A 19506-nucleotide genomic window follows, 5' to 3' on the forward strand; every position below is an offset into this window, starting at 1 on the left:
TTGGCTGGCTGTAACTCTTAAGGGTCTTGAAACTGCCATTGTTGCCTTCTTTAGCATGTGCAGACTCTGAGATTGATTTAGCTTCACCTTTGAGAGATAGTTTGAGGGTGCTGTCGAGCTACCAGTATCTCCAGAGCGCCTTGCTGGATACCCCTGATTTAGAGGTTTAGCAATTAAAGAAGTATGTACTTAAGATTCAACTCTGTGCTTGCTGTTTATAGATTCTCAATATTCTATTGCCTGGTTATTGTATCAGCAAAACTGAGGTCAAATTTGGCAAAACATCCCTGCAGAATAATTTTCCGCGAGCACTGCTGTCTTAGAATGAAATTACCATGGTAAAGTACCTTTGTTTCTCGCAAAGGGTGAGAACTAGGTAGGAAAGACAATCCCAGTTGGTTGGTTGTCAAGGATCGTTTATGGGTAGACCACCATGCTGTTAAGGCAAGCGTTACAGAGAAACAAAGACTTACTGAAGATTATTACAATATGAGAAAAGGTGTGAAAATGCCAAACATTGTGGTTGGAGATTGGGTTGTTAGCAAAAAAAAGTGGTGTAGTCATTAAAGGGGATAGCAAATTCTCGATTCCATTAAAGGTAATTGAAGTAAGGCTTAATGTGGTGGTATTGGAAAATGGGAAAGTTTGGAGTATTGGAAATGTTTGTAAAGTACCTAATGTACAATATAACCATTGTCATATGTCATAGTGTTGCGATGACATACTTTGTGTTTTTCAAAGTCTTTTCTTGTACAATTTTTAATGTTTCATGATGGGGAGATGTGTAGTGTTAGTGAAGTTAAATAATACTATAGTTACATTATACACTAATAGCATGTGAGCTGGAATGTCCAGACAGAATGTAGAGTGTCCTGTTCCAGATATTCTATGTGAGAGTCATTACTGTTTGGCAGCGCTGTGAGCAGGACTGCTGTGCTGAAGATATCCACGTATCCAGAATAAACAACTTTAAATCGTCTTTCTGGAAGCTTAATTTCTATACTTATTTGCAGCTAACAACCTCTTGGCCTTTTGTTGTGTTCTCCCTTTTGCTTCCCTAGTCACGTTTTCGTACCAAAGGTTAAGTTGTTTGAATCACGAAGTGGGTGTAGAACATGAGAGTAGAGGAACATCTGAAACAATGGAGCGGCTTTGGAACGTACATGTTGGTGTGTTGTTTTTAACGATATACACTGAACTGTACATTTTGTCTAAAGAGTGGGGACTAACTGCACAGGCTAGAGAATGAAGGCATAGTAAACCTATCCTAAGTGAATTATAGGTGCATGAAACCGCTTTAAGGTAGAATCCACCTTCCACCCTTCAAGGCCGTAAGTTGAGTATCATGAACTGTGTAACAATATCAGTTATGTGCTAAGCTTAGAAATTACGTACACGTGGTGTGAACTACTATGTAAAAAAAAAAAAAAACTTATCATTGTTGAAGGTAAGTAATGTTTTCTGGAGTATGCACTTTACTCATATGTGCAATGACCAGTTGAGGTGTTAAACTACGTTTTGAGATTGCATGTAGAGCTTCTTTGTTGAAACATACTAGTTCGTATTATATAATTTTCATCACATCTATGTAGTGACACCTATAAACTGTGAAAACACAACGTTGTGATTGATTACACTTCTTTAATTTATGCAGATAACTTTAATGCCTGTTAGCAGCAAGATGTTGGCATACATCTAATCATTGTTGTATTTCAATAGTAATATCGTCTTTAATGACTGATCCGTTGTTTGAGTTAATGTCTTGTGTTGCTGTATGAAAAACAGATATTACACATGCACATAAGCCTGTGCAGTAATAATTTTCCTTTGCTTTTGTTCATTTTAGCTGGGTTGAAAACTTTGGCCATGAAGGACTTGGATTATTGTTGGACATCTTGGAGAAATTGGTGGATGGCAAACAGTAAGCAGATTCTACATTTCTTCCGTCAAAATGTCTCCATCACGAAATTTCTGTGTTATTTGCTGCATAATGTGCATAATTCACAAGCTAAATATTACATTTAATTCTTGCTTTAATTTATAACGTTTGAGATTTAGAAATATGTATCAGACGTGACTTCTTAGAATTGCATTATGTACAAGAGGATGCCATTATTTGCATGAAAATGATAAAAGGCGTCTGTTTTGGTGTCAAATCAAAACTACTTTATGACATTGATTTTAAATAATTGAAATGCAACTATAAGGCATCCTAGATTTTAGTCAATAGATGTATCCGGGATGACATTTTGTTATTGTCTGAAATATTATTCCTCACAATTTTGTTTTTATATAGCGATTTTTAGTATATTAAGATCTTCGACCCCACACGCTCTATACAAAAAATACATTATTTGGTACTTGAACGCACATTTAGAGATTTGTTACCAGAGTGCGAAGGTCAAATTCCATGTTGTTACCATCGTGCAGCATAATTACCAAGAGAAAACACTTCTTCTTATGTAAGGGAAATAAATATCACCAGGACTTGACAAATGAAGACACCTACTCATGGACAGGAGGCCTAATCAGCGTAATTTTATCTTAATGCCTGGATGTAATTTTTTTGTGGTTTTGGTTCAATTCCTTTGTTTTAACCATTGCACATGTCAAAAGAGCACGGCATAAACCTGTCGAGAAGGGGCATTTGTGAATCTTGGTCCACTTCACGATCAGCAGTAATATTAGACTTTTACACTGATGTTTTACATTTGCATAAATGTTACTTTTACATATTTATATGTATCTTATATTGTATCTTGTACACAGCTAAATGTAACTCCCCGTATTTCCATATTGTATAGAAATATTTTAATCCCCTCTTTCTGCTCAGAATGGACTTCCACACCTTTGCTTTGTTTTACCTTACTTTGTGAACTTTACAAAAAAAGTGGTGCTGTATTTATGCATCAATCACTATGTGCTTCTTTGTACATGGGCAGCCACTATCTTTCAATATTGCCATACTCGTAATTAGAGTGTGGCTTGCCCTGCTTGTGTGTATTTGGTTCTGTGTAGATGAAATGCTTGTTTTATTAAAAGTGCTCATAAATGCGTGTTGCCTATGATCCGAGACCTCCTGCCGAACTCTTTTGTACTTGGGGCCTGGAGAGAAATGTTTACTTCTGTGTCTCGTCTTTCTCTTGTACTGGATTTTCAGCACTTGGTGCACATCTCTGCCTGTAGACTCGAGTGTCTGAGTTGACATATAAATTTGAAAGGTATACATATTTTCTTCTTTGAAAATCCTGAATCCAATATTGATGATCAAATGTGTAATATGCTACTTACTTTCAGTGACGTAATCTAATAAAAACATTTCTGTCTGGGCTTGGGTTGAATATGTCCATCTGAGAGACAATTGGCCTGTCTTTAAAGATCCTTTCTGGAGTGTTACTCTTGTGATTGCTTTCCTATGTGCTTTTGCATAATAACCAAAGTACGACCCAAGGGCCACATGTTGGCCACTGGTCAACAGCGTCACTTGGCTGCTGTTTACTCTACTAGGCACTAACGGCAAGCATTTATTTTCCGATTAAAGTATGAAATTAACCAGGGGGCCCTGAATCGCTTAACTTTAGGAACAACTTCATTTTTTAAGCCATCTTGAAAAAAAGGGGTAAAATATGGTAAAGGCTCTTCAAAATTCGAGTAGTGTATTTAAATAGCATGCAGGATTGTGTCACCTTACTACATCTTTTTTTTTTTTATTTAATTTTTTTATTTTGAAGGTTTTATATAGCGTTGGCTAGTCCCAGAGTTATCTGAGCGCTTTACATGAGTATCAGATCATAGTTACAGGTTACATCGTTACAAAGGTTACACAGTTATTAGAGCATGGCAACATAGTTACTTGTAAGGTCGAGATAAACAATAAGCACAAATACGTAAGGGTAAAAGCAGGCAAGGGGAGAGATTCAGGAGGGGTAGAAGCAGGGGAAATAGACAGATAATGAAGGCGGGAAAGAGGAGGGGAGGGTGAGAGATACCGCATGGAAAGAGGAGGGGAAGGGTGACGGGGACACAAACCAGTAGACGAGTAAAGGTTCTATCCGTGTATTGAGAAGTATTTTTATATTGTTTTTAAAAGTGATGGTTTTCAAACCTAAATCTAGAAACATTCATGCTTCCGCCCACCATGACAACAATAGCAATAATTAACAAAGAGACAAGTCCGTTGTCATGTGCACCCTGTGGGTGGCAGGGGTTGCTATTATACATGAACAATATTATAGTTTATTAAATCATATACAGGAGAACGTTTCATGCAGTGCACATCCTGAAGTCATGTATTTCAAGGTCCTCTTATAAGCCATAATAAAGAACAAGCATTTACAATGCAATGGTCTCGGCATTATTAAAAGGTAGAGCTATTGGCATTGCTCATGACATTTTTTTTTTAAAATCATAAATAAATGGCATTGTCCGATTGTGTGCGCGGGGAAGCAAGCACTCCCCCTAGACTTATGCTGCACCTGCTGTGTTAGAGGGAAGCTCACCAGCTACTGCCAAAGCTATGCTTTTGAACTGCTTGTGTTAGTCAATAGTGGTAAAGCCTACTCGCAATATAAAGCCCAAATTAATGATCTTTTGGAGTGCATGCTTTTAATGGCGCTCTCTACTGAAAATCCAATCTTCCAGGCTATGCAAATTGTCCTTTAAAATGTGGGGTCCACCTCTAGCAGAAACTGCAAGCACATCCTAGGCGCCAGAATTTCAGGATTTCACATACTTGCAGCTCAGGGCTGTAAATCGTGCGAAATCGACAACCTATTAATGGAACTTCTCTCACTCAGGCTCCGAGGCAGGTGAGGTGGAGAGTAGGTGAGGCGAGGCACAGGCTCCGAGGCAGGTGAGGTGGGGCTGAGGGGAGGCTAGAGGTACCCAAGACGTAGAGGGGTGGAACAGACTGAGGCAGGTGGGGTCCGAGGGCAGGAGAGGGGTGGGTGGAGGTAGAGGGGTGGTACAGACGGTGAGGCAGGCAAACACATGGCAGGAGCGGGGTGGGTGGAGGTACATGGTACGGTGGAAACTGTGAAGCAAGTGTATATAGGGTAAGATTTTTTGGGTGGAAGTAAAGGGGTGGGCCAGACAGTGAGGGTATATGAGGTCAGTTAAAAAAAAAGACAGCGCAAGCAAGACCTAAAAGACGTACAGCAACTTCATCACAGTCTGGCTTACTTCACTCAATCGAAAATCTCACGAATGTCAGACTTTACAATAATTAGTAGCATGAATGAAAAGAGCTGGGGGGAAAAGCTGTCACACTAAGCCAATGTAGCCCCCCCCATAAGGTCTAAAATCAAATATCACCTGCACATTGGTAATCTTACTATTGGTTACTTTCATACAAAACCACTCTCCCACAAACTGTTTCTCGGGCACACTGTAGACGCTGACGGCATTGTAACAGTGAGTCCAGCAAATAATTGTGTACCCAGCAAATGGTTATATATTATTAACTCCATGAAGAAATCTGTCTCATATTATAACTGCCAAACAAGATAAAGCAATCGTTCCAGGCACACGTTCAATTGACGTCCATTTGCTCGCTCCTACGACAGCAAAATTACATTTTAAAGCGAGAGCAGGATTATGCACGACTCTGACAAGATCCAGAGCCTATCACACTGCGTTTAGGCAACTTTGCCAATAAAAAAACGCCGCTTAAAATAATAAGCACTTGTCTCGGTCCAAGGTTTAGACACTGAACGGTCTCAAAGGTGCACGATCATTCATTTCACACCGCGGTCAAGATGTTTAATACCAGTTTCCGACGCTTATAACACGAGTGTGGACACTATCAGTGAGATCTTGATTTACTTTAACCAAATTTGTAACGTATGGTTTCTATTCATTTAATGCTATCATATGTGTCTACGTCACCTATGAGGACTTGGATAATCTAAATATTTCATATGAACTTTTTCGGCCGCATGTCGATAGTCCTCGTATAGGGTGGGGACTTAAAGATCAGCAGAGAGAGGCAAACGTGTGCTAAAAGCATTAGGATGTAATCATCCCCGAACGCAGTAGGGAGGAACAGACAGGCTGCCACTGCCTGCGAAGCTTGGGTGATTGGGAAGGCTACGGTCAAGATGAGGGAGGCTAAAGTCAGAGGAGATCTACTTGGACAGTGGTTACCTGTCCTCGTTCTTTCCTTTCTGTTTCTTCCCCATGGCGGCGGCGCTGTTGGCTTCTCGTGCTCTCTACCCGGCTTGCGCTATTATGGTTTGTGGTCTCTCTGCCCTCAACCCACGGCCCGGCACAGCCACACTGCACATATGGTAAGGAGGAAGCCGAAAACTGCGCATGAGCCTCAGCGTCTCCGGTGCGTGCTGATGACGGAACCGGGAATCCAGCGCTAGCTGAGACAGATAGATCGTCCTCCGCTCAAATGCTGACCGCGGTGTATGCCCTACGCTGGAGCCCCGTTTCTTATGACTTTAGAAGATAAACCAGGCAGGGAAAGAACAGAAGGAACGAGCCGTGTGCACGTGCGCACCTAGCTCAGGTTTCGTCAAAATCCTGCGACAATGCGTGCGTGGTGCAAGTGCTGTGACAGTGTTTGAATTGAAACAGTAAAGGATCGAGGTCTCGAGATGACTAGATTGTGTCGCCATGTTTGGTGAGGCAAGTGCGCATACCATTTCCAACTAAATTGGGTTTTCTGTTAAGCCGTGGCAGGGCCGTTGTCTACAATTTGAACAGGTTAAAGTTGTGCAATACCAGTGCTGGCATAGTATACTGGGCAGCAGGTAACTGTTACACCTCCGAAAGCTTTTCACAGAGGTTGACGGCTGTGCCTGGCTTTTAAGAGCCTGCTTCTCTCCGTCACATGACACTGACCAACTCGAGATGAAGCTATAACAAGCATTATCATAACTCGTACCATGATGCGGGTATCTGCTCTGAAATGCACACACGAGCGGGAGGGGGGCGGGAAACACACACACGGACAGCAAAAATACACGGAGAGCGGGAGGGGGGGCGGGAAACAAACAGGGGGCGGGAAACACACACGGACAGCGAAAATACACGGCGAGCGGGAGGGGGGCGGGAAACAGACGCTCTGAAATGCACACACGAGCGGGAGGGGGGCGGGAAACACACACACGGACAGCAAAAATACACGGAGAGCGGGAGGGGGCGGGAAACAAACAGGGGGCGGGAAACACACACACGGACAGCGAAAATACACGGAGAGCGGGAGGGGGGCGGGAAACAGACAGGGGGAAGAAGGCACGGAGGGAAACAGCCACGATCTTACCTTCACTGCGAAGGATCGAAAATGGCGGACACAAGCTCCGAGATTTTTTTCAGATTTGGGGGCGTGGTTTTGATGTTCTGAGTGACGGACAACGTCACTGTCTAAAGAACATCAAAAATTACGCCCCCAAATCCGAAAAGGACGGAGCTTGTTTGGAGTGACGCATCTCTCCTCCAATGGCTGGCCTCCGTTTAGGAAGCCAGCCAATGAAGGAGAGATGGGGCACGGAGGCGGGACCTTCGCCGCTACTCAGACTCATTAAATCTCCGGCCTAAGACTGCGCAAGCGCAGCCTTTTAGGCCTTCGACCTAAAAAGGAGGGGAAGTTCACTTCTCCAACACCCACCGTACATTTTCTCCACCCTCTATTGAACTCCTCCCACCTCAACCTCACTGCTGCTGGCATTAGTGCAGACCTGGGTCACGTGAATAACTAAAAATGTTGACCCTTGGGAAAATGTTTGTGAGTAGCCATGTAATGTTGAATCAAGATGGTAAAGGATCAAGGTCATAGATCTCACTCCAAGCTGAGTGTGTATATTGACATTCTTTCTGGCAGAGAAATTACATTTTCTTTGATGTAAGTAGCTGGGGAGACGTGAGCTCTTCAGAAGAGATTGAGACCATATCCTACTTGAAATGAAAGATAAACGTGGTGTGCTTATTTGGCAAGCATAGACTAAATCATAAGATTTGAGACTTGCCACACTGTAGTGTTGGCTAATTTAGAGAGATCCTAGGATTGGCAGCCTATCACCTTAAAAAATGTATGCGTATTTTTAGAGCTTTTCCCTTCTAAAATGGCAAGCTGTGCACAAAACCCTTGTAATAACATTGAACTGAGAAGAAATTCCTTTTGACCATAGCAGGAGAACTTTAGGACTGTTAAGTTCATGCTGTACAGGCAAAGTTATCTGATGTTTTGTTTGTGCTTTCTCAGACCCAGCAAGGCTTTGCAGTAAGCACTGTTAGTTATTTATCAGTCCCTTGGGCCTTTATGCGTTTACCTGACCAACCTTAATTATTCAAGCTGACAGTTGTGATATACTTTCTAAATGGGTTCATGTACATGTTCCCACTGACTCCTTTTATTATGCCTCAGTGGGACCTTAACTCGTTCCTTACATTCCTAAACATGCATTTATAGCCCAGACACTGCTGTTTTCCAAGACTGCTAACTATCAACCCAGTGTTGCTCATTCTAATTACTTCTGTGTGCTGTTTCAGAGAGCTGCGAGCATTGCCAGTGTAACCCCCGTGCACCAACGTCTTCCTTCCCAAAATAATGCTGTGGATTTGTGCTTCGTTTTACCCGAAGGTTGTTTTGTAATTACATGTGAACCAGTCCTTTTCCCTTTTAACCTTTTTATGTTAGTTAAATCTCTCTGAAGATGGAGAAAGTCTTCAATGCTGACCCAAAAAAGCTCTGTATTTACATTGAACACATAAGGGGTCCTGAGCCGATTACTAGATTTCTGTGGGCTTTGCCGGAGTAAGAAGCAAAGGAGCTGTAGGAACAAAGCCTGTCCAGGTAATCAGCCTGTGCATAAGACATACTACCCCCTGGCCAAAGAGGCGTTCCCAGAGGGCCAAAAGCATTGTTCCTTCAGAGCCAAGGGTGCTTCAACTGCATTGGTGAAGTGTTCCAGTACTGGGTATCTGACTATTTTAAACACAGATTTGTGTGGTATTTTCCCAATAGGCAGCTCCGCTATTCATCAGCTTTTAATCTTGTAATACCAAGGGCTAAAACTGCTTCCGGGGGGTTAGGGCAGACGTTTTGTGGCACGCACAACTAGGCTGTGGAACTTTTTGCCTCTGGCACTCAAAGAATCTGACCTTCCCACCTTTTGCCAACTTTTACAAACCTGTTTGTTCAAAAAGTAAGGTTCCTTAAATCTAATATCTCTCATCTGTAGTTTTAGCTCTTTCTTTCTCTATCAGAGCATCTGCTCATAGACACTTTAGGGTATTTATGCACGTTATAAATTAAAATGTAATTTCATTTGATAAACTCAATACCCAGTTTTGATGCTGAGAATACTCCGATTTAATTTAGAACGTGCACTAATAGCCAAAGGTGTCTAGATCTGGTGGCTTAGTAGACTAATGAATCCACTGCAGGGGCCTGTGTTCAACCTCATGGTCACAGGTTCGAGTCCTGGCGGGTCCACTCATCCTTTCTGAGGTCCATAAAATGAATACCATTGAGTTGGCTAACAATAAATATCTGTTATTTAGCGCCAAGATGCCGCTTTGGGGGTGCATGTGTGCTTTACAAATACACGTTATGTTATGAGTTATATACGGTTAGGTAGAGTATACACCAGAAAGAGTATTGCCAAAAGTTATAGCCTGTTCATCTGGTAAAACATTTTTTTAATACGAATACACATTAAGCGCAGCTTAACCACATATCCAGATACATAGAGTTCACCGAAAAAGAACAAAGCTTAAAGTGGCGTTACAGATAGTTGAAAATGTTAATGAGACTTATTGAATGCACAAATACCCAGAGGTGTCTTGGCGCTATGACTGAGGTATTCCCCCCACAGGAAATCTGTGCTGGAAAAGCCATGTTTTTAACTTTTTTCTAAAAATGTTGAGGGAGGCAGCTCCTCTGAGTTCGGCCGGTAGCATGTTCCACGGTTTTGCGGTACCATAAGAAAGACTTTGGCTGCTTCAACCTGTGGTGCGTATTCTTGGCACTTTCATCAGTCATGTGCCTGAGAACCGCAGCTGTCTGGACGGTTGGTACCAACCAAATAGATTTTTATGAGATAAAGGTCCTGTGTTGTTCAGAGCTTTAAATGCTAAACATAGAGCCTTCAACTCAAGTCGCTTAACCACTGGAAGCCATTGGAGTCGGTGAATCTCCTTGGAGATTGAGTCATATTTGGGGATGTTTCCCAACATCGGAGCAGTTGTAGTTTGAATCATCTGAACTTTTTTTAGGTATTGCTTGCGCATATCGAGGTCGAGACCATTGCATTAGTCCAGTTTAGCCTGGATCAGTGCAGTAACTACCAACTTTCTGGAATCCATAGGGATGTATGGCATGATTTTCTTTAGTTTTTTTATCAGAAAGTTGGAGGTGGTGACGAGAGTATTAGTCTGGTGTGATAGTGCTAGCTTGGTATCAATTGAGTATAACAAGGGTACTCCCGAATTTGATTTTAGGTCTAGAGGAGGGAGAAAAGACAAAAACTACAGAAAAGTACCTCTAACCTGACCTATTTACTTTACAAAAATGAATAAATCAAAACATTTCAAAGGATGCAACACTTATAAAAAGTATTCAGGCAGACATATTATTCATTGATTTTTTTTTTCTATTTATTTTCGCTTTCATGACTCAAAGTAAGAAACCATTTTTTAATGTAGCATTTTTTACAGTACAATTTAAATATTTCAGTGCTAGACATTCATTAAGTGCAGTAATAAACTTTGTTTGAACCCCACATATTGAATAAATAGTGCTAACAGTCTCACCATCATTCATTCCTCATCACTCTCACAAAAACATACATACTCATACTAGTGACGACAAACAGTAACAACAACATAGACAGATAATACAGCTGAGAATCTCGATATATCTACACAACTATATGTTCACATCTCTTTATCTTGATGGTGCAAGGTTTATAAGTTTCTAATTCCTTTGTTTCTTCTTTCTTGTGAGTGGATCTCAGGTGTATAGGGCCTACGTACGTTTCGGTGAACTCATTATTTAAATCACCTTCATCAGGGTCAACATAGATCGAGACAAGTACATAAACATGTTTAAAATCGAGGGGTTCTTCTCATCTGAAATTAAAAATGTGACATTTTTAAGGACAGCAGGTGGACAGGGGTCAGTTGGCGATCCGGTTTTGGCTTCTAATATATGGTTTGCTACCACCTCAGAGGAAATTGGAGAAAACGAACATAAGAAATTTCTCTGAGATTCATCACATAGGGGCGGTTCTATGGAATTATGATCGGAAGGGGTTATAAAAGTGTTATAAATATTCATAACTTTAGATTTAAAAGCTGATGCAATAGAATCACAAAAACCTTGGACCCATTTTGTTGCGTCGGTCTTTGGTAGCGATGCTAAATTATTTACTACCTTAAACAGCTCTTTGGAGGTGTTTTTAGCTTTCTCGATTTGTTGAATAAAATAGTCCTTTTAGCGGTTTTTAATGAGTTTTTATAGTTGCTTAGGACAGTTTTATGTAAAAAAAATTCTGCTGTGTCATAGTTAGCTCTCCAGCGCCTTTCCATTCTATGGCACATTTGCTTTTCCTTGCGCACAGCATCGGAGAACCAGGGGGCCGAAGGTACACCCCGGTTCCCTGCAGTGTTTCTTGTAGGCACTGAGGTTTTAATTGCTTCATCAAGCCATTCAGTATATTTAACCGTATTTGAGCCTGAACACAGATTAAACTGAGGACGTGTCTCTCAAAAAAGGCAGAAACAAAGCCAAATCAACTTTGCTCCAAGCAGTATAGAAAAATGCCAGTTAAAACGTATAGTTTTAAAATTACAAAAATTTTCCGGTCATGTATATCTCGAGTAACTATACCTCGCACCCTCGCCATGCAATGCTAATTAACTCACACATTGTGTGTGTGTGTGTGTGTGTACATATATATTACATATATATTACATATATATATATATGTGTGTGTGTGTGTGTGTGTGTGCGTGTGTGTGTGTGTGTATATATATATATATATATATATATATATATATATATATATATATATATATATATATATGTATGCCGTCGAAACACGTCTAGGTTGTTGTTTTGGATTAAAACCATTCAGTACCCTGGCGGTTTTCGTATCGGGTATCGATGAAAAGTTAGAGAAATATTATGCCCTCCTAATGTGAGATCAATCAAAGAACAATACACATCTTACCGTGTGCTCGTGCAGAGACAAACTGGTGCAGCTACCAACAGTTCTAGAAGAAATATTGGGAGGAAGCTCCTCCCAAGCTAAATAGTCAGGCCATTGAAACTAACAATTTAATGCCCCGGACAATATTTCCTCACCGGGAAGTTCAGAGGAGTCAACGCAAATAAGAATTGAGTCGCTGAGGTGGGAACTCCACTTGCAAAGAGATGAGCAGAACAGCAGGATGTATCATGATCAGGAGCTCAATACAGAAACCAACACTGAAGTGCTGGAAACTGCTATTAAGCTGTTAGCCCCCCGTTTGAGGAAGTTGTTAAGAAAATGTGCCAGAAAAAGCAGAAATAGGGAGCAGGCCAAGAGACCTGCATGTTCAAATTAATACTGTTATGGGACAGGATAAGCTTCATGTAGAATCATCCGAATCCTGCCTGTAGAATCTGATTCAGTCAGCACTGACGCATGAGAAAAGTACAGAACCGCTAGCTCACCCCATCAAATGCAGGCAGTCCACAACACCAGCGGAAGCAGCAGGGTTCTCTGTAGTTGAAAAGGATAAAGTCCAGCAAAATCATCCCTGCACATTTTAACATTGTGGCCAGATCATCAATCAAGGCTTAATTAAATCGTATAATGGCCAAAAGAAACCACTGCAGCCAGAAGGAGGTAATCCTACCCATTATAAAGCAAAACCGTGAGTCATGACCAGAAAGTTATTAGAGAAGAAAGGGGGTCAGTGCTCAATATCCAAATTTCAGAGCTCGGGGCTGTCAACTCACTTTGCTGTTGGTGCAAAACCTATGCTGAGGAAAAGCCTGCACTAGTCACCCTACCTTATTTATGCAACAAAAAGGAGGCGGGGGGGAATTATCTAAAAAAAATTGAGGAGGCCCCCTTGATGGAAAAATACGGTGTTATAGAGGTCCAAGAGACTTGGGCGCTGTCCAGGATACCATTAATAGAATTTGTGGAATACAACATACTCACAAAGGTAGCGCCTTTAGGAGAGCAATAGGCAGATTAGCCTTTTATGTGTTCTCTAATTTAACCACAAAAGTCTCAGTAATGGATATAAAGGAACCATGGTTACTGGCACTACGCCTGGATGGTTGGTCTCAGCATCTGGTAAATCCCTTGACACTAGTAAGTATCTATGCTAATTTAAGAGACACATTTATAATGGTGGACAATCTCATTGACCACCTATTGGAGTTAAAAAGGGATTGCCTGGCAGCTAACCTATTAACCCTTTCGATGCTGATGAGGAGCTCAGCTCGTCATCACCCACGGGTGGCGTGTGCTGATGACGAGCTGAGCTCGTCATGAAACAATGTAGTACACAAAGGGCCAGCACAGGGGAAAAATCACAGCAGCAGCGATGCGGTTAATTACTGGAGACTATATTTCAACCCATTTCAGCTCCCAGGCGAGGCACCCTGCCAGACCAAAATTATCCACTCTATAGTCGACAAGATCAAATTTGAAAAAAACAGCTTGAGAGCCTATGATTTGGCTGGTCTTACACTGAATGTCCGCTACCCAGGAGATATTCTGCTAACACCGACCAGGCCGTTGGATAAAACTGTCTCCTATTTAGATTACTCCATGGTAAACTATAGTCTATACAATCAAGTCATAGATTTTAAAATCTATCAACGTATTGAGAGTGATCATCAACCTCAAAACATTTGGATCAGAGCCAACCTGGGTATACTCGGCCCAGCCGGAATCCTGCTAGAAGATGCACACACTGAAAATCTAAAACGTCCTAAGTGGGATGCAGATAATGTCCATGAATTGGCGGCTGCTGCAGTAGAGATACTCAGAGCTGCCTCAGTTTGCGAGTCAACCCCAATTGAAGCCCTGGGAATGTATGTGCCAAGACAATTTGCCTTATTAGATCCTGATTAACAGAATTCTTTGGCAGCTGCGATTTTTCTGTAGAATTGTGCTCTAGTAAGAAAATTACGAGATGATCGGAGGAGGTTTAAAAGAGACATTGTCTCTCAAGAAAAGTTGGTATGACACTCTATGGGCCAAGCCCTTCTGTTCCTCAAAGGAAAATGATCCTGAAAGGTTTGGAACCTAACAAGATCGAAAAAGGCCCAAGGGCAGCAAATAATGGGAACAGAAGTGAAGATGCCTTGGTGGAGTACCTAAAGACACATTTCTCATTGAGTACAGATAGCCGCGTCTCCACAGTGGTCAACCATTGTGGAATCCATCATGGAAAGTGACATCCTTGCTGAAACACCATTGTAATAATGTAATCCAGGTTATAGAGAATTCTCATTCCAGCTGTGCGCGTGGCCCAAATGGTATCCCTCAAGCCCTACTAAAACAAAATGGATCAACCTGGGCGAATGCCTTGCTGTGGTGTTAAATACGATTTTGGCCTCTGGGAGTATACAAAAAGCTGGCGTGGTTCAATTTTGGACCCAATTTTTAAAAGAGGGTTAGCATCATCACCAAGCAACACCAGTTGATAGCGTTGTTAGGTTTGGATCTTAAATACTTTTTATCCCTGTTGCTACATGTCCTGACAGAGTGGGCATTACCTTGAATCAGATTGGATTTCTAAGGGAGCAAGAAACCTGAATCAGCCTAATGGCAGTGAGCCTGATTATGAAAAGAGGAAGTGTTAACGCACATCACTTTTTGTGTTTCGTGGCCTCGGACTGTGAGTCAAAGTGACAAATTGTGGGAAAAATTACAGCGTTTGGGGTTTCTGGAAAACAGTGGCTTGAGAGCCGATCATTTCGGAGGAGTCTCGTTAGAGCTCCGCGGGCCGCCTGTGCCAGAGTCCTCATACGCCATACATCCTGGTCCTGACAATCCGCAGCGGCGAGGCACTTCTGAGGGGCACAGTGCTGGGTGCCGGACGGTGTGTCCCGGAGGCCCCCGGGAGCCCCCATTGATTGCCGCGCCCGGTCCTGACTGGCTGGCTGGCTAATGCCGCGGCTCTCGTGAAGGAGGCGGCAGCGACAAGAGGACAGGCATCAGAGGTTCTGCGGTGGGCGCCCGGAGCTGGGGCTGATTTGCTGGGGTTGCCTGCTGTGGCGGTGCGGGCGTCTGGTCCTGCAGTCGGCGGCGGCCGCCGCTGTGCCCATCCCCCCTCCCTTCCATGCGGCCGGAGGCCTGGGCCTAGAGGAAACTGCCCGGGTGCAGAGACCCTGGGGAAGATAACCGAGAGCGGCCCCAACATAGAGTGGCGGAGAGGAGCGGTATGAATTCCCATACATCGACGGGCATCAGGTGGGCCTCGCTTTGCTGCTGCAGCGCCCTTTCTTCTGGCAGTGGCGGCCGTTGGTGCCATGCGGCGGTGAGGTGTGGCCTATATGGGACCATGGGCCCCCTTGCGTGACCCCGTGCGCTAGGCCAGACCCCGGGGGACTGTGAGGCCTGTGACGGGCATGGGGTCCTGGTGGTGCCTGTGGCCTACCCCTCCTTACGGAAGCAACCGGAGCCCGTGGAGCCCACAATCGTCCAGAGAGCACCCGGCGGGGTCCGGAGCTGGTCCAGAAGACTGTGAAGCTGCGGGAGGGATGCCCCCATTCCTCTGCCACAGCTGGGTTTCGTCTGCTGGCGGCGGACTGCTGGTGGGCCTAATATTTGCTGCTACAGACTGCGGGCCATTCTGGGGCCGGGCTGCCTGGGGGCCTGACTGGCCAAGACCCGGGTACCGGGGAGTGGTGCCCGCTCTGTGGATCTGCGAGGGGCACTGCCTCGCTTGGCGGTGGGGCTGGGCCTGCCGTCTTCCTCCTGCTCTGCTGGTCCGCGGACTGTGCTGCCTCGGACCTCCGGTGAGTGGACCTCCACCCCGCTATCGGTAAAAACAGCGCTGGCGCGCGGAGCACAAGCAGCCCACCATGGACCAATACGCCACCCCGGGAAGAAGGCCGCTGGTGGGGGGGGGGGTGTCTTTTCGGACACAGCGATGCTTCTGGAGGCCATCACGCAGTCTCGCATGCCACTAGATGCTCAGATCGGGCGGTGGGGTCTGAGGTGGGGTTCCTCCGTCAGGATCTCCGGAAGGCGGTGGACCGGATCACAGAGGCCGAGATGAGGGTTTCGACAGTGGAAGATACCGTGTCTTCCCTCCAGAAGAAGGTTGACAAGCTAGCCATGGTCTCCTATGAACTTGCAGCCAGTGCCGAGAACGCCGTAGGGAGGGCCCGCCGCAATAACTTCTGCCTGGTAGGCTTTCCGGAGGGATGCGAGGGGTCCTTGATGGGGAACTTCCTCTCCAACTGGCTCAGGGCGCTGCTACCAGCTGAGGACATTTCATCCTGGTTTTTGGTCGAGAGAGCGCATCGAGCCTCGACTTGGAAGCCACAGCCGGGCAAGCTCCCACGACTCGTTATCGCTCGCCTCCTTAATTACGCCGAACGTGATGCCATATTGCGTTTTGCCCGAACACACAAGGAGAAAATGGTCTTTGAGTCCCATCCCATCATGGCTTTCCCTGACTACACTCGGATTGTCCAGCAGCAGCGACAGTCATTTGTGGCTGCGAAGCGACGACTGCGTGACCTGAACCTTTCCTACGCTCTTATGTTCCCAGCCCGCATGAAAGTACTCTTTAAATCTAAATCCTACTTCTTTGACACCCCTGAGGAGGTCTTCGCTTGGACGGATGAATACCAACATGTTAAGCCGCACACTCCGCCGCCTCTTGACTCAGACTCCTCTCTAAACTCACACCGGATTGGCCGTCAGGGCGGAGATGCCCCTCGCCGGCGGCACCGCTCCCGCTCCAATTTGGCGATCCCATGATAAGATTGATGCAGCGGAGTGAGGTACTGTGGGGTTGTACTTTTGTTGGCTGCTCGACTCCCTTCTGGTGTCGGCGGAGACGTCTCCCTCTGTGCCCGGACGCAATGCTGAAGGGACTGATACATACTCTCTGGCTTCGTCGGACTGGACTCGCCTTCTAGTTCTAAGTTGATGGGTGGGGGTGGGATCCATTGGAGGGTTCGCTGTGGTCTTCTCGTTGGAGGGCCTGGACGGAACTCTGCCGCAACAGATGCTCCATGTTTCAGGAAGTATAGGGGGGCGGGGTTGGAGGGTGAGGAGAGAGGGGTTAAACAATTAGTTTCTAAGTTAGGTTGTATGTTGTTTGCACTGCACCAACTCACATGCTTGTATAGACTTTGGTGCTTTGCTCCATGTAGGGCCCATGACCCACACAGTTAGAGATGCCCTCATGGGAGACCATAATATTGTGTCCTGTAATGTACGGGGCCTGATGAATAAGGTCAAGCGAGGGGCGGTACTGACCCAGGCCAAGTGCTACTCTGCAGATATTCTGCTCCTTCAAGAGACCCATCTCCTGGGCAATAAGGCCCCGTCCCGTGCCTCTCAAGATTTGGCTACCACTTGGTTTATCATTTGGGCTTTTCCAGGGGCGCACGTGGCACGGCAATACTTGTTGACCGCAGGGTCTCCTTCCAGGTTACTCGACAATGGCTAGACCCCGGCGGCCGCTTTACTGTCGTTTCAGGTACGCTAACGGGTGAACAGATGACAATTGGTAGTGTGTACACGTGTACACGCTCCACAACCCCCCCCCCCTTAACCAGACGTTTGTGGACAGACTGAGGGAGCTTTGGGGAGAACTCCCTGACGGGTTGGTGTACTGGGAGGAGATTGGAATGACATTATGGCCCCTCTGGATAGGTGGCGGGCACAGCCTCAGACCCCCCCCTCTTCTCCCCCTCCCCCCCATCCAAGCTTAACATCCTGGTGCCTACTTTGGAATGGTTGGACACTTGGCGGGTCCTTCATCCCTTTGAGGCTGGCTACACGTATGTGTCTTCAGTACATCCCACTCTCTCGCGCTTAGACTACATATACCTCCCACGTAGCTACACACATAGGGTTAGGTCCACCTCTATCCTCCCCCGAGGCCTGTCTGACCACTCTCCCACCCAGCTCATACTCCATTTGCAGACCTGCAGGTCCCCCTATCGCTGGCGCATGTCGCCATGGCTGCTTCGGGATCCCGAGTATCAAGAGGCGCTCCATCGTGCTACGGCTGATAACTTTGGGAAGCCTTTAAACCCACGATACAGGGGTGGATATTAGCTATCGTACGGGGGAAAAGAGACGTCGTCTGTCGCAGACTCTAGAGCTGGAGGAGCGTCAGCGCGACCTCCAGGAGGCGGTGGTGAGGGGTTCAGGAAGTAGTGCCTGCCGTAATTTGCTTCATGCTCAGCAGCAGATGCACCAGCTGCTTACAAACAATGCAAAAGAAGTGTGGCTGGCGACACAACACCGGATATATCAATGGTGCAATAAATCCAGCCAGATGCTTCACAGACTTTGCCATGGGCGGTCCGCCCCGAAGCATGTCCCGATTCTCAGATCCTCCACCGGCGCCTTGTGCTCCTCCCCTGAAGCTGTGGTGCGGGTCTTTGCGGAGTTCTACGCCACTCTGTACGATGCTCTCGAGGAGCTGGCAGATTCGCTCATAGACACCTTCCTTGTGGATATTCCTCCGAATCGCTTATCCGATGAGCATCGAGTCGCCCTTGATAAACCTATCTCTATTGACGAATTGCAGGCCGCCCTCACCAATATCCACCCAGGCCGTGCACCCGGACCTAATGGGTTCCCCGGCGACTTCCTACGTCCTCACATGGGGACCGTTGGCCCCCACCTTCTCGGTGCACTACACCAGGCGCTCGAGCAGGAAATCCTGCCTCCAGACTGGCGGCATGCCGAAATCGTTGTTTTCCTCAAACCGGGTCGACCGCCGGAAGTCCCGGGCTCGTATCGCCCCATTTCCCTGTTGAACTTTGAGTCTAGGTTGTTCGGGAAGGTGTTGGCTGATCGCCTTCGCACTTGCATCATGGATCTTGTCCACCCAGACCAGTCTGGCTTCATGCCGCGTCGTTCCACCCGGCATAACATACGTCGCATGCACAACACTGTGGCAGAGGCCCACCGACTGGGACGTCCCGCACCGGTCCTACTGGCCGATATCTACAAGGCCTTCGACTCCCTGGGCTGGTCTTCCCTTTTAAATTACTGGAGGCTATTTATTTAGGTCCAAGCGTTCGAGCTTATGTTAAACTCCTCCACACCGACATGACTGCCTCAGTGAGGGTGGCTGGGTATTGTTCGGACCGCTTTCGTATCCGGAGGGGGGACATGGCAGGGATGCCATCTATCCCCGCTTCTTTTTGCTTTGGCCATTGAGCCATTGGCGGCATGGGTACGCCTGGATGTGACCTATAGGGGTCTGGTTTGGTCCCCAGAATACACAGATAAAATCGCACTTTACGCGGACGATGCGCTATTCTTCTTGTCTGACCCCGGGGTCACG

General features: G+C 45.6%; 1 protein-coding gene across 1 annotated transcript in view; it reads left to right on the forward strand.

The window, feature by feature from the left end:
• Nucleotides 1–19506, forward strand: part of DIAPH3 (diaphanous related formin 3) — a 2291797-nt gene that overhangs the window by 697735 nt on the left and 1574556 nt on the right. Inside the window, exon 6 of the mRNA XM_086934906.1 lies at nucleotides 1847–1921. Within this exon, the coding sequence (XP_086791032.1) occupies nucleotides 1847–1921 (75 nt within the window). The remainder of the gene's footprint in view (nucleotides 1–1846; nucleotides 1922–19506) is intronic.

The sequence above is a fragment of the Lissotriton vulgaris genome, chromosome 8, assembly GCF_964263255.1.
Source record: "Lissotriton vulgaris chromosome 8, aLisVul1.2, whole genome shotgun sequence".
NCBI classification, from domain to species: Eukaryota; Metazoa; Chordata; class Amphibia; order Caudata; family Salamandridae; genus Lissotriton; species Lissotriton vulgaris.